The sequence below is a fragment of the Penicillium lagena genome (assembly GCF_028827675.1).
Source record: "Penicillium lagena strain IBT 129212 chromosome Unknown utg000007l_segment0_segment0, whole genome shotgun sequence".
Taxonomy (NCBI): Eukaryota; Fungi; Ascomycota; class Eurotiomycetes; order Eurotiales; family Aspergillaceae; genus Penicillium; species Penicillium lagena.
Window position 1 is genome coordinate 578,175 of NW_026623228.1, and position 24,823 is coordinate 602,997.

At 53.8% G+C, this 24,823-nt stretch overlaps 11 protein-coding genes across 11 annotated transcripts; 5 read left to right on the top strand and 6 right to left on the bottom strand.

The window, feature by feature from the left end:
* Positions 1-300: 300 nt before the first annotated feature.
* Positions 301-863, bottom strand: N7510_009753 (H(+)-transporting V0 sector ATPase subunit e; the record flags this gene model as incomplete). Its single annotated transcript, XM_056981678.1, has 4 exons — positions 301-380; positions 449-501; positions 587-670; positions 853-863. The coding sequence occupies 4 exons, from the start codon at positions 861-863 to the stop codon at positions 301-303; spliced, it is 228 nt and encodes a 75-aa protein (XP_056829514.1).
* A 1,023-nt stretch (positions 864-1,886) lies between these two features.
* N7510_009754 (BAR domain-containing protein) lies at positions 1,887-2,866 on the bottom strand (the record flags this gene model as incomplete). The annotated part of the gene is made up of 3 exons (XM_056981679.1): positions 1,887-2,505; positions 2,576-2,731; positions 2,832-2,866. The coding sequence occupies 3 exons, from the start codon at positions 2,864-2,866 to the stop codon at positions 1,887-1,889; spliced, it is 810 nt and encodes a 269-aa protein (XP_056829515.1).
* Positions 2,867-2,996: 130 nt separating this feature from the next.
* N7510_009755 (uncharacterized protein) lies at positions 2,997-4,571 on the bottom strand (the record flags this gene model as incomplete). Its single annotated transcript, XM_056981680.1, has 2 exons — positions 2,997-3,635; positions 3,906-4,571. 2 exons carry the CDS (start codon positions 4,569-4,571, stop codon positions 2,997-2,999), a joined length of 1,305 nt encoding a protein of 434 aa, XP_056829516.1.
* A 376-nt stretch (positions 4,572-4,947) lies between these two features.
* N7510_009756 (uncharacterized protein) lies at positions 4,948-8,231 on the bottom strand (the record flags this gene model as incomplete). The annotated part of the gene is made up of 5 exons (XM_056981681.1): positions 4,948-5,082; positions 5,150-6,206; positions 6,265-7,379; positions 7,429-8,036; positions 8,087-8,231. 5 exons carry the CDS (start codon positions 8,229-8,231, stop codon positions 4,948-4,950), a joined length of 3,060 nt encoding a protein of 1,019 aa, XP_056829517.1.
* A 583-nt stretch (positions 8,232-8,814) lies between these two features.
* Positions 8,815-10,350, top strand: N7510_009757 (25S rRNA (adenine645-N1)-methyltransferase; the record flags this gene model as incomplete). Its single annotated transcript, XM_056981682.1, has 1 exon — positions 8,815-10,350. One exon carries the CDS (start codon positions 8,815-8,817, stop codon positions 10,348-10,350), a length of 1,536 nt encoding a protein of 511 aa, XP_056829518.1.
* A 158-nt stretch (positions 10,351-10,508) lies between these two features.
* pup2 (proteasome core particle subunit alpha 5) lies at positions 10,509-11,393 on the bottom strand (the record flags this gene model as incomplete). The annotated part of the gene is made up of 3 exons (XM_056981683.1): positions 10,509-10,788; positions 10,855-11,198; positions 11,280-11,393. The coding sequence occupies 3 exons, from the start codon at positions 11,391-11,393 to the stop codon at positions 10,509-10,511; spliced, it is 738 nt and encodes a 245-aa protein (XP_056829519.1).
* Positions 11,394-11,869: 476 nt separating this feature from the next.
* N7510_009759 (gamma-tubulin-complex subunit SPC97) lies at positions 11,870-14,695 on the top strand (the record flags this gene model as incomplete). Its single annotated transcript, XM_056981684.1, has 4 exons — positions 11,870-12,230; positions 12,309-14,293; positions 14,343-14,560; positions 14,614-14,695. The coding sequence occupies 4 exons, from the start codon at positions 11,870-11,872 to the stop codon at positions 14,693-14,695; spliced, it is 2,646 nt and encodes an 881-aa protein (XP_056829520.1).
* Positions 14,696-15,276: 581 nt separating this feature from the next.
* On the top strand, positions 15,277-16,258 carry N7510_009760 (uncharacterized protein; the record flags this gene model as incomplete). Its single annotated transcript, XM_056981685.1, has 3 exons — positions 15,277-15,702; positions 15,777-15,984; positions 16,038-16,258. 3 exons carry the CDS (start codon positions 15,277-15,279, stop codon positions 16,256-16,258), a joined length of 855 nt encoding a protein of 284 aa, XP_056829521.1.
* A 3,841-nt stretch (positions 16,259-20,099) lies between these two features.
* Positions 20,100-21,507, top strand: N7510_009761 (class I SAM-dependent methyltransferase; the record flags this gene model as incomplete). Its single annotated transcript, XM_056981686.1, has 7 exons — positions 20,100-20,261; positions 20,330-20,491; positions 20,549-20,614; positions 20,745-20,849; positions 20,968-21,196; positions 21,253-21,430; positions 21,480-21,507. Coding segments are annotated over 7 exons (930 nt in total), but the record flags the coding sequence as incomplete, so codon positions are not given.
* Positions 21,508-21,657: 150 nt separating this feature from the next.
* On the bottom strand, positions 21,658-22,052 carry N7510_009762 (uncharacterized protein; the record flags this gene model as incomplete). Its single annotated transcript, XM_056981687.1, has 2 exons — positions 21,658-21,788; positions 21,848-22,052. The coding sequence occupies 2 exons, from the start codon at positions 22,050-22,052 to the stop codon at positions 21,658-21,660; spliced, it is 336 nt and encodes a 111-aa protein (XP_056829523.1).
* Positions 22,053-23,131: 1,079 nt separating this feature from the next.
* N7510_009763 (KRR1 small subunit processome component) lies at positions 23,132-24,296 on the top strand (the record flags this gene model as incomplete). The annotated part of the gene is made up of 2 exons (XM_056981688.1): positions 23,132-23,191; positions 23,256-24,296. 2 exons carry the CDS (start codon positions 23,132-23,134, stop codon positions 24,294-24,296), a joined length of 1,101 nt encoding a protein of 366 aa, XP_056829524.1.
* Positions 24,297-24,823: the final 527 nt, after the last annotated feature.

Here is a 24,823-nt window from a genome sequence, read left to right on the forward strand (position 1 = left end):
AGACGCCGAAATCTTAGAGAAAAGGAATATCAGATTTAATACGAGCATAAGAGGATTGAAAACGGATAGATAACTATGTCTAGCAAAGAAGCTACGAGATGAGGTGATAGAAAAACTGTACAGAGCAGAACACCCGCGCCTCAAGCGCATCCATCTCCACCTCTCGCCAGGAAGACGGCACCCCGGACTATTTAACCCACAAGGGACAAAAACACAACCTGAATGGGTCTACATCTCCCACGCGATATGACCATGATCATTATCAACAAACACCAAATGCGACAAAGGAATAGGGCTCGTTTACTCCGGTACACGCTCGGGCCGCATGTCGGATCTCTTGGGCGCGATGAGGGGATGCCACTGCGCGAGGAATACAATTGCTGGGGCGTGTGGGTTAGCTAGATTCATCTTTAAATTGCAGTGTAAGACAAGAAAGAAAGAAACGTACCCCACATCAGATAGCAAGATACGAAGGAGAGGATCAGCGTGCTGCGCCAGAGTCTGATAAGAAGAAGTGTCAGTACATCTATTCTATTCCATTCTGTTTGCTGGTTGCAAGGCGGGAGAAAGGGTAGGAGAAACGCACGTCTGGTTATCGCCCTTCGGGCTAAGGAACCATGCCGCAAGCGAGGCACCCACGATGATAACGAGGCCGATGATGAGGCTCCAGCTATAGTAATAATATGTTAGCACTTATCCCCTGAGAATGAGATTGGAGCCAAAATAGTAAGGGGTGATCCCCCCGTAAGTAGACGGATAGCTTGAACCAAAGCACACGATCCTCCGAGTTCGTAGGATGTGTCGTCCCGGTCAAGGCATCTGCCCACAAAGGAAGAAAGAGACCAGACGTACCCGCTTGCCATTTTGTCCGCCTTGTGATGATATGATTCGGCGATGCGAATTGATAGGTGCGAGCGCGATTCTGGGCCCGCGACGGTGTCGTAAAGTTTCCGCTTGATTTCCCGGATATAGCACTCAGATGCAATTTTTAAACCCCAATAAAACCAATGCACGGCAATGACTTGACCGATCACTTATGGTCTGGTTGGCGGGATGCGGGGATGCGATGATGTCCACGGAGTCAAGGAAGAAGGCGAGAGCGCACAACACGAATACACTTCGGAGGCGAATCTTATTCGAACAGTGATATCGTCAAGCCCCTTGCCGAATAATCTATCCTGTCTGCAATGATCCCAAATGGTTCGTATCCACCGGATCGCGCGAATACCGAACGGCCAACGGCCACCTAAGCACGAAGTCTCGAGGGGTGGCGATTCGTAACGGAGAACGGGGAGACGTGTCGTGGGTTCAATGGGCACTGTACTTGAACAGCCGCAGAGGCGTTTAAAGGAATGCAGGGGGAAGTGGTGGCGAGGATACAGGCAGGACGAGAGCGAAGTTCAACGTCGGAGCTCTGGAGCTGCGGGTTGTGGGTGCCTCAGGCATAACAGGGCGGTGGGTCTGAATCGAGGCCAAGTACGCCTAGACTTGCTATTGTTGAGTGACGATTACTAGCTACATGGTTTGTGTTGTGCATTCATGAAACGACTTAATTCAAATGACCGATTTTGCGATTCCGTAGAATGACACAGTAGAAGCAACAGGGGTAAATACACAGGGCATGCAGGACCCACGGCTGAGAGAGGAACAAAAACAACCAAAAATCAATAGAGAAGCACCGCTTATGCGCCTTCACGGCTCTTGCGGTAGCTGGCCTAACATAGCGTTAGGGGTGCACGGGAACAGATTGGGCCCAACTCACCTCCTGCTCCACCTGCAGGCCGTCGACGACGGGCGCAAGCTCGCTGAGGATCTCGTAGGCCTTCTTGTGGAACTCCAGCTGGGCGGCGATCAGGTCGGCCAGATTGCGAAGGGGCTCGGGGGTATCAAGGACCTAAGCAATTAGTACCGAGAGAAGTAAGGGATGGGGGGGGAAGACATACGTTCTTCATCACGCTGACAGCCTCCTCCGTCTGACCAACAAATTCATCCTCCGCCTGCTCGATCTCCGCGCGGGCATCCTCACTCAGGTTATCCAGATCACCACGTGCGGCAGCCTTCTTGCTCGCCTTGATAGAGTCGAGCATAAGACGCGCATTCTCAACATTCTTGCGCGCCTTCGCAGCAAACATCAAGTTCGTATTCAGGGTGGTGTTCCATCCGGCCAGGAACCGGGACTGGATCTGCGCATCTTGAGCTAGACGGGCCTCGCCGACCTTCTCCTCGGCCAGGGCGTACTTCTCCAGCGCGCTAGCGAGCGGGTCCTCGGTCTCGGAGCTCTGTGCCAGAGTCTGCGAGCCCGCGAGCGATGCGCGGGCGATCGCATGGTTGAAGGTCTTGGGCTGCGGCTTTGCGGAAGGGGGTGCCGTCAGGGCAGCTTGGGCTTCAGCGGGCGAGTTGGCCTGCGAGAGGAGCGTGACCTTGTCGTTGATCGTGCGGCCGAGGTCATTGAAGGATTCGCGGATGTTGGGCGGGTAGTCGTAAGCCTCATTGGAGTACTGAGAACTGTTTTTTATTTTTGTTGTTGTTAGCTTGTGTCGAGGGTGGCGGTGATTGGGGAAAGGAAACAACTCACGTCACCTGCAGCAGTTTCTGGTGCACGAGCTTCAGCGCATCGACGCGCTTCTCGAGCTCGATGTATTCATCAGGGAGCTGGGTCTTCTCATCGGCCTGGCCCAGTTGCTCCTTGATCAGTTGCTGAGTGCGCTGGGCAAAGGGCGAGAAATTCGCGCTATTTCCCAGCGAGATACAGACAAGACGATGTCAGTAGGCGAGACACCTCGGGGGGTATTTATCGTAATGAACACCAATAAACAGACAGCATGACGAACCTAAAAGTTTTACCGAATGCCTGCACCCGATCCATGATGGCCGATAGTGGAGGGAGAGTGGTGTGGTTAGGGTAAATGGTAAGTGGTTGATAGGAGAAGGTTGGAGAGGTACTTGTGCTCGTGCTCGAGGCCCGCACCGCCTTGCTTGACCACGTGTTTCAGGCATCACTTTATCTTGATTACAGCAACAACAACAACCATGACATACTTGAAAAATGGAAAGAAAGGTCGATGCAATAAAACACTACTGAAGAGAAGAACATCATCATCCATCCCGCATATCACGTCAAAGTGGCAAACATCGCCCGCACAATCCGGGAATTCGGTTCTGTATCCGCAGTCAGTATAGAATCTCATGCAGATACCAGGGCACATACGTCTGCGTTCGGACCTCGAGAGCTCCGTAATCTCCTCCGAATTGCCATTGCTATCGATCAGGTCCGTCTCGTGTTCCCGAGTAATTTCAATACCACCCTGTCGCTCGAGTTGCAGCATGCGGATCTCCCGTTCCAGCTCGCGGACGTCATTTTCGCTGCTTCTCGGCTGGACTAAGACCATCGAACCGGTGCGGGGACTAACGGACTCGATGCGCTCCTCGAAAAACTGGGGTTCCACGTATCGCATGGGCGATGATACTCGTCTGCGACCATGGACAGACACAGAGCGGGGACGGGAGATGGTTTGGAAGTGGCGCGGCCGCTCGATGATTTCTTCGAACTCGATATCTCGGTGCCGCGATGGAGACCCCTCCACGATGAACTCTTCGTAGCTGGATCGGGGAGATGAGGAGTTGACGAAGAGAGTCTCTGTCGTGACCCGTTCTCGGGGTCGTCGGATCGGAGAGGGTGATCTGGCGACATAGTATGCTAACACATAACATCAGTTGTCTGTTTCTTGGAATGGATCGTCCAACCGGCGACGTACTCTCTGATGATCGGCGCTTATACTCCTTGCTCAAGCTGATAACTTGGTCGATCTGGTCTTTCGACAGCGCCACTTGGATAATAATCATATTATCCTGGACTCAACATTAGCACTTGATCCTTTGAATGTCGGTAAAAAGAAAACACCCACCTCCTCCTTGTAGGGATACCCAAGCTCGGAAATAGCATGCGTATGCGCCAGCTTCCTCGGCAGACGAGTCTTTCCCTTGCGAGGATAGGGCTTCTCCTCACGATGTCTGGCCGCGCTACTCGAGCGTCGACGATCAGCCATGCGGTCTCTGTCCCTAATATCACGATACTCCTCGTCACCGTAGTAGTCGGGCTCAGCGATGCGAATTTCCTCATAGACCTCGCGCTCATGATATCTAGGCGGTGACCGGCGCCTAGGTGGCGGCGGCGCAGGCACGAGGCCACCACCTCTACTTCTCGCCGAAGGAGGGACACCAGGGCCGCTGCGCCCGGGTGCCTCCATCCTGCGCCGCGGGAGACGGTCAAAGGTATCAAGGGACGACTGCCGTCTCACCAGGCGCGGGGGACGAAAGTCTGGGCTGTCGTCGCGGCGTTGCTCCCGCCGACGGCTAGGAGGGTGGTCCAGGTGGTCGTCGTCGTAGGATCGATTTGGAGCGCGCGCGGGAGGACCGTAGCTGTCTTCTTCGCGAAGTCGGAACTCGAACCGCTCGTCATCTACTTGGCGGGGTCGTTCAGCCACCGGTGGTCCCCGCGAGTAGCGGTCGTAGCGATCGCGGGAGTCGAGGGTGCCGGTTGACGAGCGGTAGTCATCGTTGTAGCGCGACATGGTGGGTGCCTGTTATTGCTGCCAGACACAAACACGCTGCCAAGTCTGGATGACCAGAACCGTGGATGACGCGGGCGGCTGACTCCGGGCCGCCGTGTGGTAGTGGGGGTGAGAACCACGGGTGACGATGGTCGAGATGGTTGACGGGCAGTGTAGAGGGCTGAAAACCAAATGATACGACAGGGAGTAGGAGAGTCAACGTGGCTGAGGTGAGGAAAAAGAGGAAAAGCAGGAAGCAAGAACGGAGCCGATGATGGCATCGCATGTGGGGTGTGGCAGTGACGGGACTAAAGTGACACTAGACACTTAGGGCAGAGGCTCAAGTAGTTATTACCACTGAGTGGACTAGCTACCTCCTACTCTAGTTGGTTACCTATCAATCCATGTCGTCGACATCATCCTCCAGACTCAATATCCCAAACGCCCAGTGAAGCCGGCCTGATCCACTGACGGTCACGAACCGTCGGTCATGGTTGACATCATCGCGCTGCACGGCGTTGAACCCAGGTCGCTACGGACAAGGATATGAGTTAGCTCCAGGCACCGGCCAGCAAATTCGCCACTAGTCAGTTACTTACTTCGCGATCGCTGTATTGCGTCCTACTGTACGGCGGCCCGCGCCCGTGCCTTGCCGCTACGACCCATGAATTCTCACAGCCAGCAGCCACAGCGTCCGAGGATTTCCAGCCCGTCAGCCGGGAGATCTCGCGCAGCTTGGTGATTGTCCAGCCACGCTGCGTGGCGTCGGTGTACTGCACCGCCGCAAAGAAGACCGGCACAGTCATCTCGGTCAGGGACGTGCCCAATGTGGGGCTGAGGCTACCGGCCTCGAGGTTATATCGCTGTGGATAGTAAATGCCTGCCATGATCTTGCCGACGTTTTGCGCATATTCGATTGTCGTGCGGGCTGCGACTCCGGCGGCAACCATCATTGCCGGAGGCATGGAGGGGTGTAGTCGTAGTAGCAGAATCCGCCCAGCATAGTAGAACCCCCACAGGACCGCGATCGTGTGCGTACGGTACTGGAGGGCTGGTCCAAATGGGGTCGAGATGGGAGGTGTGATATCTGCGGGCAAGGGTTGAAAATCTCGACCCAGGGAATGGGAAAACGTCTCGAAGGCTTCCATAATGGTCTCCCATTCTTGCTCGGCTTCATTATACGTGGAGTCCTCGTTGTCTCCCTCTGGAGACTCCCGGGATTCTTGGCGCTGGTCGGTGAACCCGGATGGCAGGCGCACTGGGCCTGTCTGAGGAATCATGCCGTACATGGGAGGACTGTCTCGAGATGGCGGGGCAGTCTTTTGGGTCGGTGATGTCCCGTCTCCAGGCCGATGTGCTGGGTTTCCTTGCGCCGAACCAGGCGGGGGAGCTCCTCCAAGACCTGAGCCCGGTGGGCCTGGTTGTTGACCGGGACTGCCACCCGCAAAGCGAGCCATGAATTTGAACATGCCCGGAGTAGGCGTCCACTCCTTCCCCGCCGCTTTGAGAGCCTTCAGCTTTCGCTTCCGGTCACGGTACCCAAAATCCGTTAATCGTCCAAGTAGGAGCCAGAGATGATCGACTGAGCCATAGATGGCATCCAACCGTCCAAGACCTGCTCGCGGTGGGCACTGGCCCCATTGGGAATATGGCGTGCTAGAATCAAACCCAAGTCAGCAAACATGGCAATCTAATGTGGAAGCATTCGACTCACAAAAGTTTGTTCCCACTGATCAAGCTCTGGATCAAATCCTGCTTGCAATACCACCAGTACAGATCACACTGGATACGAAAGTTCTCAATGTCTTTGCGCGTGAAGTGCTTCCGAGGTTCTCGCACATGGCCCTCGTCGACATGTCCAAATTCATCGTAATTCATCGCTCTCCCCGTAATGGTTTCGAGGACCGTCTGGTCAATAACGCTCTCTTTTTCGACGAATGGATCATCCTCAGGTGGTTCACAACCCGGATCGTGGCAACTATAACCCCCTGGCCATGAGACTACATGGGCCATGGGGTTGTACTGCTTATATATTCGCCGTCGGTATGCCCGAAGATCTCGAGTTATACCAGCATAATCGATCTCGCGGATCAGATGAGCAGATCCAGCAACATGGCTATTCCACTTGTGGTGATCGGCTGAGATCACCTCGTAATAACCCAAAGTCAACGTCGCTGCGAGCGTACCAATCTGCTTGCGACGCAGTGGGAGGCCTACGGCATGACCGACTCTCTTTAATGCGTAGTGGTAGTGCTTCAGTGACACAGTGGTCGGGGCATTCTGGAGGTAGGAGATGTGCAAGCTGCTAATCGCGAGGATGGCCTGCAATAGTGCCTGATGCTCCAATGCCTTGAGGGGAAGCGTATACGTCCACAGACCTTGCTGCGCAGTGGGGACCGGAGCGCCTAGCACAATGGAAGAGTCTGTGGGATGCCGCTCAAACATTGACATAGAAGGCCCAGTGGAGTGAATGAAATGAACAAATATACGGGCTGTCTTTGGATTATTGAGGGGTGACGAGCCCAGGGTGGGACGATAGGTGGCGAGGATATTTGGTTCATTCAGGTGAGTGGTGAAAGAGCGAAGCTGTCGGTCATCTTGGTTGGCGGAGGACATGATCAGACTTAACTGGTTGAAGCCTTCTGCTTGTACCTGGTCAACCATTTCTTCGTCCGACTCGACATCATAATAGTCTTCACTTTCGTCTTCGACATAAATGATCTGAGCCTGCTGTGGCAGGAATGGTTCATGGGGGTGTAAAGGGTGCTGTAATGACCCTGGAGGCGATTGATGATGATAGACAATCGGGGGTGTTGTTTGATTCGTATTCTAATGCCATTAGCAATAGGACGAGCGTCGAAGTACTGGGACCACAAACCGGAGATATATCCTCACTGCTGCTTTGGCCAGTTGCTATTAGCGGCAATTGTCCAGCATAAGAAACAACCCCTTCGCCTGGGTATTGGGATGAGGCACCCTGGTCCCTATATTCAGTGGCCGGCTCTTGGTTATAATGGGTAGTCTGGCTAGAAGTGGTCGATTGCGGCGGTGGTGAGTAGTCGGTTGAGGCTGTCGTAAGTGTCTGGAATGGCCACTGTTGCAGGTGTGTCTGCATCGAAACAGCTGGATAGTAGAAATGCGATGTACTGCTCGGCTGAGGACTTTCCGGTGGGGCTCTATCCGACAAGGGCGGAGGAGCGTACTCCAATGCCGCGGGGTCAACCGGCCTCGGTGCTAGCGCGGGATGCTGAGAGGCGGCGGCAGCAGCAGCCTGCTGGGCAGCCAGAGAGCTGGCATAATCATTAAACGTGGAAACCCGCATCTGGCCTTGCGGGAACTGCTGGTCCAGAGCATGGCTTCGGATGATGCCCAGTGGATTCTTAAACACCACGCGCTGGGCATAGCCCTCACATAATCGTTTGGACTTGACGCAGTGGTGACAGATGGGCTTCTCCTCGCCACATTTGATGCGACGCTTGCGACATGCTATTGCGGTCAGCCAATTGAACAGATCCATGTCTCTGGCAGCAACGTACTCAGGCAGCCCGTCTTGGTTCGCTTTTTGGGCGCTCTGTGGGAGAGAGAAGTCCTCCTTAACGCAGTCTCAGCCGCACCACCGTTGTCCACGGAGGGTTTCCTGGCCAGGCGATCATCCAGCCCGGCCTCGATGGTGTTTTCCATCTGGTCCACGAGCCCAGACTCCGGATGAATCGTTAATGGTCAGGGATAATCGGGTAACATCGTGGATGGTCCACAGGGGGAGGAGAGATGATGATGTGGTGGGCCAGCCTGGATCGGGCTATCGGGGGGTTCCCCACACGCCGAGGTGGATCACCCGATAGAGATACGACTACTTCGCTTCATTATGACTTTAGTCACTAGTGTTAGATCGGATTTGTTGTGGTCCTTTTCCGTGTGGTGTAGCGGAGGGTGCATCGATGGCACATTGGACGCCCTGGTGGACCACCACTCGGGCGGAGAACCGACCTAAATTACACAGTAGGGTCGAACAGACATGTTTCATAAATATTCTAATTAAATAGAAAAAAACAGTTGGACCGAGGCGGAGGAGGAGGAATTATTTCTTAACGTGGGCCGACGACTATGTCGATGCCTGAGGCCGCGAGCATGCCTGGTTTTCTGCCGGCCACTTTTTTTTTTTCGGCGAAAGCTACATTTCTCTCTCCAACCTCCACACTTTCCCAGCAACAACATTTCCAAGAAGAGGATCGGGTAGTACCTCGCTCACCACCTCCCACCGACCATGTTCGCCGTTCCAGGCTGGTCAGTCTCGAGCTCTGCTCTCAAGCAGCAGACCCAATCGGCAAACCAATCACAACCACCCAAAGATACGCCCACCCCCAACAATGCAAAGAACAAGAAGCGCAAGCGCGGAAACGACAATGTCACATCCGGCAACGTGGACGAAATGTATCGCCGGCATATCGAGGGCGGCGTCCCAACACCCAAGGCTGCGAAAAACCGGGCGGGAGATTCCGTGAAGTCAGAGAAGAAGCAGAAAGACCAGCAGACACCGCAGAAGCAGGCTGCACCGAAGCCGAAGAAGGAAACCTCCAAGCCCAAGAAGGAGATAGCCACGGGTGCCAATGCTGGTCCACTTGGGGACGGAGACAAGACGGCAAAGAAGAAGCAGAAGAAGGACAAGAAGAACAAGAAACAGGAAGACGGCGCCTCTAGTACGGTTCCTGATGAAGCGCCTGCTGCCACTTCCGCCTCGGAGACACTTGCACCACCTCCTCCTACATCAGCGACTCTTACACCCCTCCAACAGGCGATGCGCCAGAAGCTCATCTCCTCTCGGTTCCGCCATCTGAACGAGACCCTCTACACGACCCCGTCTGCCAAGGCCTTTGAGCTGTTCAGCGCCAACCCGGAGCTATTCGATGAATATCATGCAGGATTTGCCCGACAGGTGAAGGAGTCCTGGCCCTCCAACCCAGTCGATGGCTATATCCAAGCCATTCGTCGACGGGCCGCCATCCCCGTCCCAAAGAGAGGCAAGCCTCAGAATCTCAGCAAGGGAGCGCCGCTTCCTCGCCGGCCAAATGGAGCATGCACTATCATCGACTTGGGCTGCGGCGATGCCCAGCTTGCGCGTGCCCTGACCCCGTCAGCTAAGAAGTTGGCCATCAAGCTCAACAGCTACGACCTGCAAGCCCCGAATTCTCTGATCACCAAAGCAGATATCTCGAATCTGCCGCTGGAAGACGGCTCGGTCGATGTAGCCGTCTTCTGTCTGAGCTTGATGGGCACGAACTGGGTTTCCTTCGTCGAGGAAGCATGGCGCGTTCTGCGCGGCGACGGCAAGGGCGAGTGCTGGGTCAGCGAGGTCAAGAGCCGCTTCGGCAAAGTGACTCGCAAGAAGTCGCAGATCGGAGCGCAGAAGCCACAGAGCAAGACGGAGAAGAAGAAGCTCAAGAAGAAGAAGGGTGGAGATGCGGACGATGCGGACTCGGATATGGATGATGCCGATATCTACGCGGAGGATGCGCGCCCAGCGGCCACGGATGATGAGACGGATATATCGGCGTTTGTGGAAGTGTTCCGCACTCGCGGATTCGTGCTTCGTCCGGAGTCGGTTGACAAGTCCAACAAGATGTTTGTCCGGATGGAGTTTGTGAAGCAGGGCGGTTCGCCGAGCAAGGGCAAGCACGCTTCTGCAGTAGCACCCCCGACAGCGGGTGGGAAGAAGCGGTTCGTCGACAAGAAGGCGGACGGTGGCATGTCACCGGAGCAGGAGGCGCAGGTGCTCAAGCCGTGTGTATACAAGATCCGTTAGATACCTGTATAGAGACAAGTCAAGATCATATCGAACTGCTTGAGTGAAAAAAGAAGCTCTAGGCGTTGGATCAATTCATCAATTATTTTTCTATTGCTTCCAACAACAATACAAAACAGACCAGTAGGCTACCGATCGCGAGAGATACATAATCTCTCTCATTGATTCCCACCCAGCTGCGCAACAGCCTTGCCCATATCCTCGTCATTGTAGATGCGGAAACCCTTCTCCTTGGTCACGCTCGCAAGCTGAACGTTCTTGGCATCCAGCTTCTCCTCCATGACCTGCTTCAGCGTCTTCAGCACCAGGGTCTCGGCCTCGGGCAGCGTCAAGGAGCGATGATATTCATTCTGCAGCTCGGCCTGCGCGCCCTCGCTTCCGGAACCGATAGCCTTGGCGTCGTAACGGTAAAATGTACCCGAGGGTTCAGCGTGATATCTGTCAAGTCGAAACAATCAGCCCACCCACAATTCAATCTGGAAAACAACACAACACTACACATACAGCTGCGGACCATCCTCGTCATAACCAGCAATTAACAACGCCACCCCGAACGGTCTGCTCATGACACTCTCCTCGTCGTCGCCGCTCTCACCGAACCGGAGCGCCAGATCGCAAATCGCCTGCGTGGTGCTCTCCACGCGCAGCGGCTCGGCATAGTGGAAGGCATGGTTCTGGCACTCAACGCGGGCGTGCTCGACCAGGTTCCGGGCATCCGCCTGCAGGCCGGACATGGCGCAGCCGATGTGCTGGTCGATTTCGACGATCTTCTCTACGGAGGATGCCTCCAGCAGGGTCGAGGTGACGCGCTTCTCGACACCGAGGATGACGCCCTCGGATGTTGCTACCTAAGGTTGACGTTAGAGTCAGGATCCTCTTGTGAATTATGAAAGCAGGACTCGAATATCGAGGCGTAGGGAGGGACGTACTCCAATCGCTGTGGAACCTAGTTTGATAGCTTCGAGAGAGTATTCGACCTGGAACAAACGGCCTTCGGGAGAGAAGGTGCTGTGGGAGGGGTCATTGTCAGACTGATGGTGCATCACAAGGCAATCAGGGAGCATTCGTACTTGATTCCACGGTCTGGGGAGGAGGGTTAGTTGCTTCCGCAGCGGAGAGGAGAGGGACGGACGAGCTTACCGTATTCCGATCGTGCGATGAACATGGTGGGAGAGTTGACGCAATGGGTGACCAAGGGGAAGCAATGTAGAGAGTTAGAGTTAAGGGTAGAGGGGAGGGGGAAGAGAAGGGAGGGAGAGAGTGATGGAAGAGGAAGAGGATGAGATGAGATGAGATGGAGCTCCCCAAGCTTCAACTACGCAAGTGGGCGAGTGCCTGGTGTGGCTGCCTCAGGCAGAAAAGATGTTTTGTTTGCCTAGTTTGTTTGTTTCGCTGCGACTGGCAACAGACCTCCCCAACTCTCTTCTCTGGCGTGTCTTTGTCTTGTCTCTGACGTGTCCTGGACTCTCTCTCTCTGCTCTCCTATGCTGCACGCCACTCCCCATATCTTCGCGGGAGCATGTCCGTAAATGACTGCCAATCCAGCAATATGAACCCTTCACGACCCCGCGCGGCCTCCAGTCGCGTCGATTCCGACAAGTTTACTCCCGGGGATGAACCACTACAGCCCGAGAATATGGACCCCTTACGAACAAGCTCATCGGGACACAAGAAAGTCCCATCACGAGACATAAAACAATCCGAAAAGCGCACCGAGCGCACGGTGATCACAACCAGAGAGAAGGCGCAGGCGCGCACCAGAAATCCGGTCAAGGAATCTTCCAGTGCTGCAAACCGAGGAGATCCAAGGCAAAAAAAGACTGCGCCGGCCGATGCCGCAAGTCCAAATGCTCGGAAGAAGGGGAAGGAGACCGCTGACCGTTAGTATTCCAGCGCACAACGCCCTGTTGCATTCGGTGTATTGAGACGCAAGTGCTAACCATCGCTCGACTATACAGTGCCATGGGATCCGCAGGCCTCGTTGATTGCTCACTCAACCGCTCCGTTAGCATGTCGTGTATCAGTGCCTCCGCTGGCATCCGTGGTCCCGCAGTCGCTTCATCCCCGGCCGCTTCGCGAGCTATCATCTGACGCTCAAGAAGCTGCAATTCTCGAAGACCTTTTGTTTGTATTCATGGGGCTTGAGGGCCAATATATCCATTACCAAAGTACTTACAATCCTTCGGTTGAGAAGGACCGCCTGACTGGCCCGAGTTTCCAACTGGCACCAGGCTTGGACCCAACGCTGAGGGATCTCACCCAGTCAATGCTGAAGATGGCGACCCATTACAGCGCCATGGAAGCCTTTGTGGAAATTCAAAGTCGCGCCGAGTATGGAGCCGTCTGTCACGCGCTGTGCGCGTCCATCCGCAAACTACTCAAGGACTATCTCATCCTCATTGCTCAGCTGGAAGGCCAACTACTGAACGACCCCACATTCACGCTGCACCTCCTCCATCTCCACACGATTCCCACCAGCCAGTGTGTGGCCCAATTGTATTCTTTGGGCCAGGAACTTCTGCGACGAAATGGCCTTTTGGACCAGGACCTCGACGAGACAATCGATGACTTTGACGACGTCGATAATATTCTCGAGCAACTCAAAGAAGGAGGAGATTTGGTTCCCGGTGCCATGGCAAGCAGGAAAATCTGCAAAGGAGGCAACGTTCTGCGGTTATTGACTGAACGTCTCGCCATGTTCTCCGGTGATCCCACCACGAAGACTCTGTTGCAGACCCTACTTCGGGACGCCAGTCGGCCCTACATGAACATGTTGAATGAATGGCTGCACCACGGAGGCATCAAAGACCCTCACGCAGAGTTCTTGGTGAAGGAGCAGAAATGGATCAAGCGGGAGAAGCTCGAGGAAGACTATACGGATGAATACTGGGAGAAACGCTACACTATCCGAGACAACGAGGTTCCACCGCAGCTCGACAGTGTCCGAGACAAAGTTCTCTTGGCGGGCAAGTATCTGAATGTGGTTCGCGAATGCGGCGGCGTCGATGTCAGCAAAGCCGTCAAGGATGTGCCCAAGACGCTTGATGACCCGCGGTTTTTGGAGAATGTCAATGCGGCCTACACCCATGCGAATGCCTCCTTGTTGAATCTCCTTTTGACGAAGAATTCGCTCACGACTCGTTTCCGCTCTTTGAAACATTACTTCTTCCTCGATCGCTCGGATTTCTTCTCTTATTTTCTGGAGCTTGGTGCCTCAGAGTTGCGCAAGCCGGCGCGTGTGGTAAATGAGGGCAAGCTTCAGTCACTGCTGGACCTTGTTCTCCGCCAACCGGGCAGTATTGCTGCTCAAGATCCATTCAAGGAAGATGTCAAAGTCTCGATGAACAAGATCGGGCTCACGAAGTGGTTGATGCAGGTCGTCAGCGTTTCGGGGATCGATCAGGACAACCCGGAAGCCGCATTTGAGAAGCAGACGCCTGCATCCCAAATCGCCGAGGAGGACAAGGATATTGTCGGATTCGATGCGCTCGAGCTGGATTACTCGGTGCCATTTCCTCTGTCACTTGTCATCAGCCGCAAGACCGTGCTGCGGTATCAGCTCATCTTCCGGCATCTGCTGTCATTGCGCCACCTGGAGACGATGCTGGTCACGTCCTGGGCCGACCAGAACAAGACGACCTGCTGGCGGCACAAATCTTCAGATCCTCGGTTGGAGATGTGGAAACGCCGGGCGTGGAACCTGCGGGCGAAGATGCTTGTCTTTGTCCAACAGCTGCTCTACTTCTGCACGGCAGAGGTGATCGAGCCCAATTGGGTTGGACTGATGGAGCGTGTGAACGGTGCCGAGGGCGCTGAATTCAAGGGGTCAGCGGTGGAGTCGAAACAGGTCAATCGGACGGTTGACGAGCTGATGCAGGACCATGTGGATTTCTTGGATACATGTCTCAAGGAGTGCATGCTGACTCAGGCCAAGCTGTTAAAGGTAAATGGCTCTCTTTGGCGTTTGGAAGGAGACCGCTAACACCCAGCAGATCCATTCTAAGCTGATGACCTGCTGTACCATGTTCGCATCCTGGACGGCAGCATCGCTCTCCCGCGCCTTGGCCTCGGCCGACCAGGACCTGTCTGGAGACAAGGCCGGGGGCCCCGATGCGCGGGCGTATGATCCAACGCGCATCGGCAAGCTCGAAGACACACTCAAGCGGTACGAGGACCATTTCAACCGCCATCTGCGGATCTTGATGGACAGGTGGGTAGTTCCGCGTCTATTATCACTTCTTTCTCTAACTCGCCACTTTTTAGCTTGAATTATTTCGCTGCGACTGAAAGCGTGGTCCTTCTGAAGCTCGCACATTCTCTGAGCTCGATTAGCAAGGAGGATTGAAGCGCACGGCATGATACCCAGGACATATTCCCTCCCTCCTCATGAGCTCAGGACTCTCTGCTATTACTTGTCGTAAAGTAACCATACGACGCCCCACAGCCACCAGCGTCCAAACCTATCTGCTTCAGACATACGCCGAGTGTACCCTCCGTGCGGCATCGCGCCGTGATGTACTCCGGGGCAACAGCGTTTCTCCGATGCCTTGGCTATGGAGGGCGGTGGAGCTGGCTTAAGACCTGATAAGATAGTAGCAAGCGGGGATCAGTTCTCGCATGTGTATACATCGACAGGAACCATCCAAGTAGCAATCTACAATTTACCGCTGAAATCAGGAATGTGCCTACGTATAATAGGAAAATATTAGAATGTGATGGTGGTTGACCAGGTACATATTGCGCCGGCGGTGCCCGAAATGCCGCGATCACAGCCGAATTGTTTTTTTCTCCACCATATCGCGCGTATCTCACGTCATTAGACCCCGGTTGACTCCCGTCAGGCGTGCAACGAAATAAAAAGCGGCGCCATCGCAGAGGCGCACACCCTGGAACCAAACTCACTCCCCCCGACGCATCCCACCCGCGATGTCGACCGATTCCCTGAGCTCCGCCGTGCGCTCCCTCGCGCTCCCCCGCTCACTCACCCAGCATGACCGCCTTCCGCTCGTCCTTACCACTGCCGCCGCATTACTAGGCACCAGCGTTGTCGTCCCGGCCGCCTACCGCGACTATCGCACCTTTCGCTCCTACGGCGGTGGCGGCGTGCCAGACAATCTCCTGGGATGGCTGTACGTGCGCCTAGTCATGCAGCCGCTGGGCCGCGAAATGCTCAGCACGGACGTGTATGACCGGCGCATGGCAGCGGCCGAGGGCCACGGGAAGGGCGATGAGGGTTTTCTCACGGAAGAGCAGCTCAGCGCCGTGCGACGAACTGATGCACGGCCTGTCGTTGGACCGCATGTTTCGCCGCAGCGCCAGTTGACGCAGATCCCCGTGGAGCGCGTGCAGGAAGTGCGTACCCTATCCATATAACTACCCGCCTCTCTCTCTATAACTGCAGTGCTGATACGATAGATCGTGTCTAGAAATTCCGCGCAAGCTTCAGCTCCTTTGCAAACCGCAACTACCACCTCGTCAAGACAAACTCGTCCCTCCTCGAGGGCAACGCCGATGCCCTCTTCCTCGCCGCTAACCTCCCCGCCTCGGCCATTGCAACACGCATGCGCCGCGAGATTGCCAATCTGCACGATTTGTCCGATCACTCCGTGCATGCTGTGTTGTCGCCCGCTGATTGTACGTACAATCCTTCTCTCATGTGATATATCAAACTAATCAATCTTGTATAGGCAAACGAGTCATCGAAGCAGGATGGGGCCAGCGCCACGCGCTCTCCGGTCTCTCCAAATCGGCGTTTCTATCCTTGTTCGCGACCTCCGGGTGTGTACCGAATCTACCGCCAGAGTATCTGCTCATCTATGCGCCGCGCAACGAGGCGGAGATCGAAGTCGTCATGCAGATTATTGCTGCGAGTGTCAAGTTCATGGCCGGAAGGGAGGACGTGCGGTAACTTGTGCTTGAGGGCTGATGGATTTTTTCATGATTTATGTATTTGCAGGGTCTTCTTGCTTCGGAGTTTTTTTGGGCTGGTTGGCGTCGTGTTTGGATACCATGTGTTGTTGAACACACTTGGCAATAATAATTTTGTCTCTCTTTTAATTGTTGACATGCGAGGAAGCTCCTGTCAGATTGTTGCTTATAATTGGGCGTTTATATGTGTGTCATCCATGAGTTCGATCATTCAGTCGGTTCGGAGAGTTAGTGCGCTTCTTCACAGAGAATTTACCTGTCACCGTATCGTAGGATCGGATATAAAGATCTCGATGAATATATATAAGTGTGTTCATCAGTGGCTGATAACAGATCAATACGTTCTCAACTTTGGGTGCAGTGTCAAAGTAACACTGTCTTGCTGAAGAAACGCTATATAAACCTCCGACTGGCCGAAAGAGACTAAACAAGAGATTAGTTCAGTGGAACTCCAAAGTCTACGACCCACATACCTATTTAGGTAGGTGTTAAGTAGCCAAGGTATGATGATCCGGACAATAAATTCAACTTATATAGTCCCCCGGCATACGTGCACATTCAATAATACATAATTTTGTGCACGGCAAAGAAGCACTTGCTTCGAGTCATAACAATATTCCAACAAGCCACGCTCCGAACCGACGCGCTGGTTCATCCACGCTGGCAGTGGAGATTCAACACGTGGAGGACTGGGATTGTGACACATAGCGAAACACCCTCGGGGGGTCGCCGGAAAACCCCTAATCCTTCTAGTGTACAAAATGGGGTTTGAAAAGCAAGCAGGGGCAAAAAAGGTATCTACAATCTTGCGAAGGAAGTTAGTTAATAGAAAGGGGCTGGAAGTGACATGGTATGTATTATCTAATTACGTAATCCCACTCTTTTCCCGGTATACTTCCAGGGCAATGGATAAACGCCTAAATTATACCTTGGCGAGGACCGCCGGCCCTATACCGAAAAAGCACCGACTGGGACCGGTGTGATGGCACCGCGGCACTATGACATACTGGATGGAGTACGGCAATCGATGTGTAGTAGTGTTGGATACAGATCCTGGAGTCGATCATTGAGTTTGGCTTGTGTTTCCCTAGAACCGGGACGACACTGGTTTTTTGAATGAACTTCTGACTGATGATTATTTAATTGCTACCACGTATTAACAATGTACATACTACATTACCACAGATCAATGCTGCTTTTTCCGACAACCCTGTCGGCCCACGCTGCCACAGGCTCAACCTTACCTCCTCCAGCCAAGGGGCCTTACCGCATGGCCCCCTCGAGGCTGAGGTGTCTTCCCGAGGTGTGAACCACTCTGTCGGGTTCAGTGAAAACACCCAACACGGCATAGTGCGCTGGTCAACGGCCTCGCAATTAAAAAATCAATTTTTTTTTCTAACAAGAAAGGAGACCCGACACGCCGGGTGGTTTTCTGCCCCGTGGGTAACGTGCATGAACGTTCGTACGAGTGCAGGAAATCAGGCGTGCAGAAATACATGACCCGAGAATCTAGTAGCATAGTACTTTTGTCAGACAGCAACTCTGACTATTAACTATTTTTTGCTGTGAAAGGCAAGGCACACGGTGGTAAAAGCCCGACCACCCAGCCAGCCCGCCCACCCAGTCCACCCAGCGAAGTGGTTAGACTCCCGGAGGGTTGTTGGCGTGGCGCGTGCGGACCTACACTCTGCTGGGCCGCCGAGAGTCAGTAAGTGGATCCGAGCCCCCCGATCCTCTGTGATGCGTCAGGTCCGATTCGGAGATTTGCCCCCAGGATATCCAATGCGGCCAGCTCGGTTGGGAAGTTCCAAGGCTTTTCGACGGTGGAGCCTTTCCGACGGTGTGTCTGTGTCTTTGCACGGAGAAGGAGAAAGAGAGGAATATGCTCCACGGGCGAGCGCGGACTTCCTTTCTCTCGGGATGGAGATGATTTCCGTTCGGCAGGGCCTGCCAACAAAAAACCCACTAGGGTACATGTATGCATGCATGCATGCGTGGCGTTTCGGTCAAATGGGATGCAAGCCAGTATGTAACGGTCTGCTATTTCGAGACATATTGGATGTTGAGGCAAAACTCGGCGGCGCTGGCCGCACAGCCAGTCCACGCAGTCGGGTCCAAAGACCAAGACCACGTCGGAGAAGCGGTGAGAGGGATAAAAAGGAATCTTACCCACAAAGCAGGATCCCGAGGGAATGGAGCCCAACGAGGATGTCGCTGATCTTAGGCCATGGACACTGTCCGAGCCCCACTCTCCAGTTCGACGGAGTATTTTTGGATGTTGTCATCAAGCCGAGTAGTGTCAATTAGAGTAGTGCTCTGGCCGGCTGAAAAAGACCCCCTTGGGCACACCGGTGGGACGTAGTTAGAGAGCGCGCGTAAAGATTAGTCCTTGTTGGCCCTGGAGCCTCTCCGAACTGTATTCTGTTGTTTCGAAAACGAAACATTGTCTCCAAACCGCTGGGTTCTTGTCCACTGACAGCGGGAACAGATCCATTTTTCGGGCCACTAGAATCCGAAAGAATGTAGGGCTTGCCTGACTCGCGTGCAAGCAAGGACTGGCTCAGATCTGAATCTCCGTCTTTTGTGAAGGCTCGATCAGTTGGGATATTTGGCTCCCTGGTTCACCCTCGCATCAGGGACGGCCTGTCATTTGTCTTTTATTTTGGTATCGGTCCTAATTACATCATCTTCATTTGTCTGCTGTCGAATATTTTGATCGGAAAGGGAAGTGGATAGACTCTGAATCATTTTCGTAAGCTCGCGCCTTAACCGCTGCAGAACATCGGGCCCCCGAGTTTCAACTAGCCCGAAACATGGGTTGGGTAATGATGCCCCAGTGAGACGCAGCACAAGCGGTAGGGCCGGGATACGCTCGATCCACACAGTCGGGCGTCCTTGGACCCTCGAAACCCAGTAGTGCAAGACGGCAGATGGCGGTGCATCATTAGCTGATGGCTCAACCCCTTGGTCAAGGTTCATTAGCCTGACCTTAACAAAACACTCGTTACTGCGAATCCTAGTGTCAGTCACGCTAGCATATTGCTTGTGAACTATTCACGCTTCGGCTACTCTGCCGACCCGCTCTTTTGTTTTTTTTTTTTGCTTTTTTTTCTCGGTCCTTTTGGGTCTTGCTCGCCGGTCCGTTTCTCAGGACACAAAAGTAGAAAGAAGCATCTGTCCTCATCGCTCAGGCTCGCGTACTGTAGTAGTTCACGGTGGCAAGACATGTGATTGGAGACCCTCAGAATTCCCTAGAAGGAACTCAGTCATCCGAGCAAGACACTGAGGAGACATCACGGCTTATATCCAGTGTTCGCACACGAAGTCTCTTGCCGAAGAGACTGCCCCGACGTTCGGCCCTCGACCTTTGCTCCTTAGGTTCTTGGTCATTTCCAGGATTGGAAAGAATTCTGCTGAGCTCAGGAGACACATCCCGAATTAAGCGGAGTGTTGGCCCATCTATACCTATTAGTACATACCATGTATGACTGGGGCCACTCATACATCCCTCAGCAGTCGGCCACGAAGGGTGAATGATTCTCGCGCGAGCCGCCATCGTTCTCCGAGAATTACCTACTGCTGGTGCCGACGTTTTCCACACAGCACCCGAGGATTTCCAGCAAATCCAAATCTCATCAATCCCGCTTCCGTTCCTCCGTCAGAAGCCCTTCCATTCGATACACACCTCCTTCCATCCGGAAACCCCAACTCTCGCCCTCGACAGAAAGGACGATCTAACCAGACCCAGAATCCAAAAACGGCCAGGAGAGAGCCAGAGATACCATGACGTACGGCTATCTTCTTTCCCGCCCCCTGTTCAGGACGAGACAAGCACTGACGTTATAAATTTTGTTTTTCAAAGGAGTCCGGATGCGCAGACAGTAGAATTGGACCGCGAGTTTCTTGATACCATCACGGTTCAGGGTCGTGAGTACCAAAAATACGCAATCGATCACCGCATCTACTTTGGACCGGTAGACGAGGTAAGGCAAAAGAGTATTATGCACGGCTTTAGGCCTTCATACTGACGGACACTTCTCGCTGGCTCTAGGAAGAAGCAGCACGTCTCGAGATGCAGCAGCGGGTCTTCCACCGAATCTTCGATCACCGCCTGATCTTCCCACCCATTTCTCAACCTCGGCGGGTGCTGGATTGCGGCCACGGGTCCGCATCTTGGGCCGCTGAGGTTGCTGAGCAGTACCCTGATTGCGAGGTAAGTGGCACGCTCCGTCCCGAATACTAATAATCATTAAGACTGGTGTGTTCAAAGGTCATCGGCATAGATATTGCCCCGCACATGAGCCCGGACAATGTGCCAGAAAATTTGTGGCTCCAGGTAAGTGATTCGTCTAGTTGGGTCCGACAGAGTGCTCTGGGCGAAGAAACAGAGGCTTTTTTGGCGTAATAACCATGCCCGTGCCAAAGTCATCGTTGTTCAGAATGGTCGCTAACGAGCCGTCGGATAGGTCGACGACTTGAATCGGACGTTCACCTTCCCCTCCAAGCACTTCGACCTTGTGCATTCCAGACTGCTTGCGACCGGCATCAATCGAGCTAGATGGCCGTCCTATGTCCGTGACATCGCCAGGTGTGACGCCCTCCTCTGCAGTGGACTGAAGCCCTGCAGTAAGCCCTTTCGTGGTGGAAGCCGCCCATCGCTGACACATTCCATCTTGAAGGGTTCTCAAGCCAGGAGGCTGGGTTCAGATGGTCGAGATCTATTACAACGTGCAGTCTGACAACGGCTCGCTCACGGACGAGAATGCCCTGAGAAAATGGAGCACGCAGTACATGCGCTCCTTGGAGGACAGGAAGGACCTCCGAATCGGGTCGAAACTGCGAAACCTATTGACAGAGGCGGGCCTTGTTGAAGTCGACTTGAAGATGATCCCTCTGCCTCTCTGTGGGTGGTCCAATGGTGCGTGTTTTGACCCTTCTGTCGTAAGCAGCAACAGCTCGCTGACTTGAACCCAGACCCCAGAATGCGGGAAATTGGTCGATCCAACTGCGAGAACATCAGTCAGATGCTTCGAGATCTCGCTCTGTATCCGCTCACCCGACGCTTGCATATGACGACAGCGACTTTTGATTCTCTCGTGGCGCAGGCCCAGGAGGAGGCGAGAAACCATAGTTTAAAGCCATATTTCCCACTGTCTGTATCACCCCGAGAAAGTCACGCGCAAAATTTCTGACAATACCAGGTATGTTTGCATCGGTCGCAAGCCATAGGATGTGCCTTTGTGTCTAGCGAGTTTGTGACTGTTGACGATGAGCACTGGCCTCGTCGTCGCTTGTCCCAGTTGTTTTTGTGCTTTGCATGGAGGTATGCATATATATGTTGATTTAGCGGAAGACATGGGTTAGTCAAGCCAGTTTTATTTACCAATTGCCTCGCTCTGCCACCTGCTGAAGTCCCCTAGTGGAGGAGACCTCAGAAGTCGAGAAGTAATTCGACACTGGAGTTGTATGGTTCCAAGGCACACTCTGCTTGTGGGCTGCCTGAGTCTCCTCTAGCGTGACAGGTAGCTCGTAGTGTCATCCCCCGTTCACCACACAAACACCGACGGACCCACGGGTCTCATCAGGATGCTTGATGCTCCGTCGTCGCGGACTGACGGAAGCTGAGCTTTATCCAGAATCTTCCAATGGCCGGCCTCGACACGCGTTCGAGGAACATAGGGTCCAGGGGGCTGCGGCCCGTGTGAGCCGATCGATCGGCCGGCAATCGCGCTGGGGATCTTGGGTCGGCCCGACCATACCTTCTGGGGAAACATGCGATTAAGGCTCCGGCTGTGGCTGAGGTCGGTGGGCCGACCAGCCGTTCATGCTGTTGATGAAGCAAGAGAATGCGAGACGGAAGAGGAGAAACAAGCGGGAAGAAGGGGCTGTCGGGAAGGGTCAGTTCGATCCATACCGCCGGTATCTGCCCCTTGGGAATCGAAGCCTGGGCCGCTGGCTCTGGCCATCAATCACAAACACAGGGTCATATTTTACCCTCTCCGAAAAACTAGTATCCGATTCCCTCAAGAGCTCCCTCCCAGGAGCAAACGAGACGTTCGATTAGAGTTCGCCGGGCATGTTTAGATCGGAAGGGATTAAGGAGGGATCGGGAATAGAGACATGGCCAGATAAGACTTGGTCTGAGGCGCCATTTCTCGGAGAGAACAAGCGGGTGATCTGAAAGGGGTTTGATGTTGTTGCTGCGAAAAAGTACAAGACGGGAGCAAACAAAGACAATTGTCCTGTTGGGCAGAAACATGGTAGTAGTCATGATTTTCCTACACCGTCTCAACTCGTCTCAGGTCGTCTCATCAGTGATGACCTGCATATTTAGCTTCATAACTAGATACCTGATATCAATAGGTGTATTGCAAGATGTGTTAGGAACCCTTCCGTGGTGCATCAGCCTAGACGTCCGCCTGTTCTAGAGGATCACTAGTTCACTATCATGACCATGAAGCTGGGGGAACAACTTATCAAAGAAGAAAAATATCGTTCTCTTGGTCTCAATCTGGACGGTAAATGCTTTGAGAGTGTGCTTAGAGGCTTAGACTGCCTGATAGAACGGACGGTGAGAGGACCAAAACGAGTCTATTCTGTTTAAAAAGGAGACGCTAGTGGCATAGTTCCTCTTATCAAGCTTTTGTCAGATTCCAGGCTCGAAGGTCTTTATCTATCCAAATTTTTCTGTTCATCACTAGTGTCTAGACAGCCACAGAAGCACAAAGGACCATGTGGTTGACACCTCATTTTTCGGGCACCACTATTACCTAAACAGGAACAGCGGCGGGACAAAAAAGTTCTTGGGAATTTGTCGCTCGACTTCTCCAACCACCTCAACACCCTGAGCAAGATGCCGTCGACTTACAAGAAGGACAAGCCGTGGGATACGGATGATATCGACAAGTGGAAGGTATGCGCTCTCGTCGAATCTAATTCCAAGGGAAAAAACTGACAGGCTCCGCGCTCCCATCCAGATCGAAGAGTTTAAGCCCGACCACAATGTGGGCGGCAGCTTCGCAGAGGAGTCGTCATTCATGACTCTCTTCCCCAAATACCGCGAGGTGTATCTGAAGGAAGCCTGGCCGGCTGTGACGCTAGCGCTGGAGAAGCAGGGGATCGCCTGCACCCTGGATTTGGTAGAAGGTAGCATGACAGTGAAGACAACACGAAAGACCTGGGATCCGGCGTCGATCCTGAAAGCGCGCGACCTGATCAAACTACTTGCGCGAAGCGTTCCCGCATCCCAGGCAATGAAGATTCTCCAGGACGACGTGGCGTGCGACATCATCAAGATCCGCAACCAGGTCCGGAACCGAGAGCGATTCGTGAAGCGACGGCAGCGGATCCTGGGGCCCAACGGCTCAACCCTCAAGGCGTTGGAGTTGTTGACTAGCACCTACATCCTGGTCCAGGGAAACACGGTGGCGGTGATGGGTCCGTTCAAGGGCCTGAAGGAGGTGCGCCGCGTGGTGGACGATTGCATGGCCAACATCCACCCGATCTACTACATCAAGGAGCTGATGATCAAGCGCGAGCTGGCCAAAGACCCGACGCTGGTCAACGAGTCGTGGGACCGGTTCCTGCCCAACTTCAAGAAGCGCACCCTCTCCAAGCGCCGTGTCCCTCATACGGTTACCGACAAGTCCAAGAAGGTCTACACTCCCTTCCCGCCCGCCCCGGAGAAGAGCAAGGTCGACTTGCAGATCGAGTCTGGCGAGTACTTCCTGTCCAAGGAGGCCAAGGACCGCGCCCAGAAGGAGGAGGTGGTCGAGCGCCAGCGCGTGAAACGCGAGGAGAAGATGCGCGAGCGCGAGAAGGACTTCATTGCGCCCGAGGAAGAACTCCCCGTCGATGCCGAAGCAGAGAAGAAAAAGAAGAAGGAGAAGAAGGAGAAAAAGAAGCGGAAGCGCGAGGCCGAGGCCGAAGCCGACGGAGACAATGCTGTCGAGCGGAAGGAAACGAAAAAGAAGAGAAAGAGCAAGAGCAAGGAAGCGTCCTCCGATGCAGAGGAGTAAGCATCTCTTCTTCTTTCTTCGGTCTTTGGCGCTTATGGCTGAGCATGGATCTGGCGTTTCCTGTTTCTCGTTCCGTGTGATCTCTTTTATCAGTTGTTGTACAAAATATATAAGTATCAAGCAGATTATTATATGCCTTTGGTGCTCTATCTCATGCACGTAGATAATTTGTGCATCCATTACCCTAGTGAGCCATCCCAAGAACAGGATGAGCTCAATCTAGAGATGCGCAGCGTAAACTTCATTGCGGCCCATTCTTCGAACTTCTTGGAGAATTGGCTCCCCTCAATGATCAGCGCATTGGCTCAGCAAGATTAAACCGCATCACTCTGCTCCGCCAGGGGGTCTTCTGTTCCTCCGCACCGACTATGCCCTCCTGCTCGTCTGCCATGCCCATTTCATGCGCAAATGTCCCGCGCGGCACCCACTTAGCACTCGTCCTAGGCGTCGACTCCTCGAGCATCTTATCCACCTGCTCCAGTGTGAGGCCGTTCGTCTCCGAGATGACGAAGAAGGCAAACAGGAAA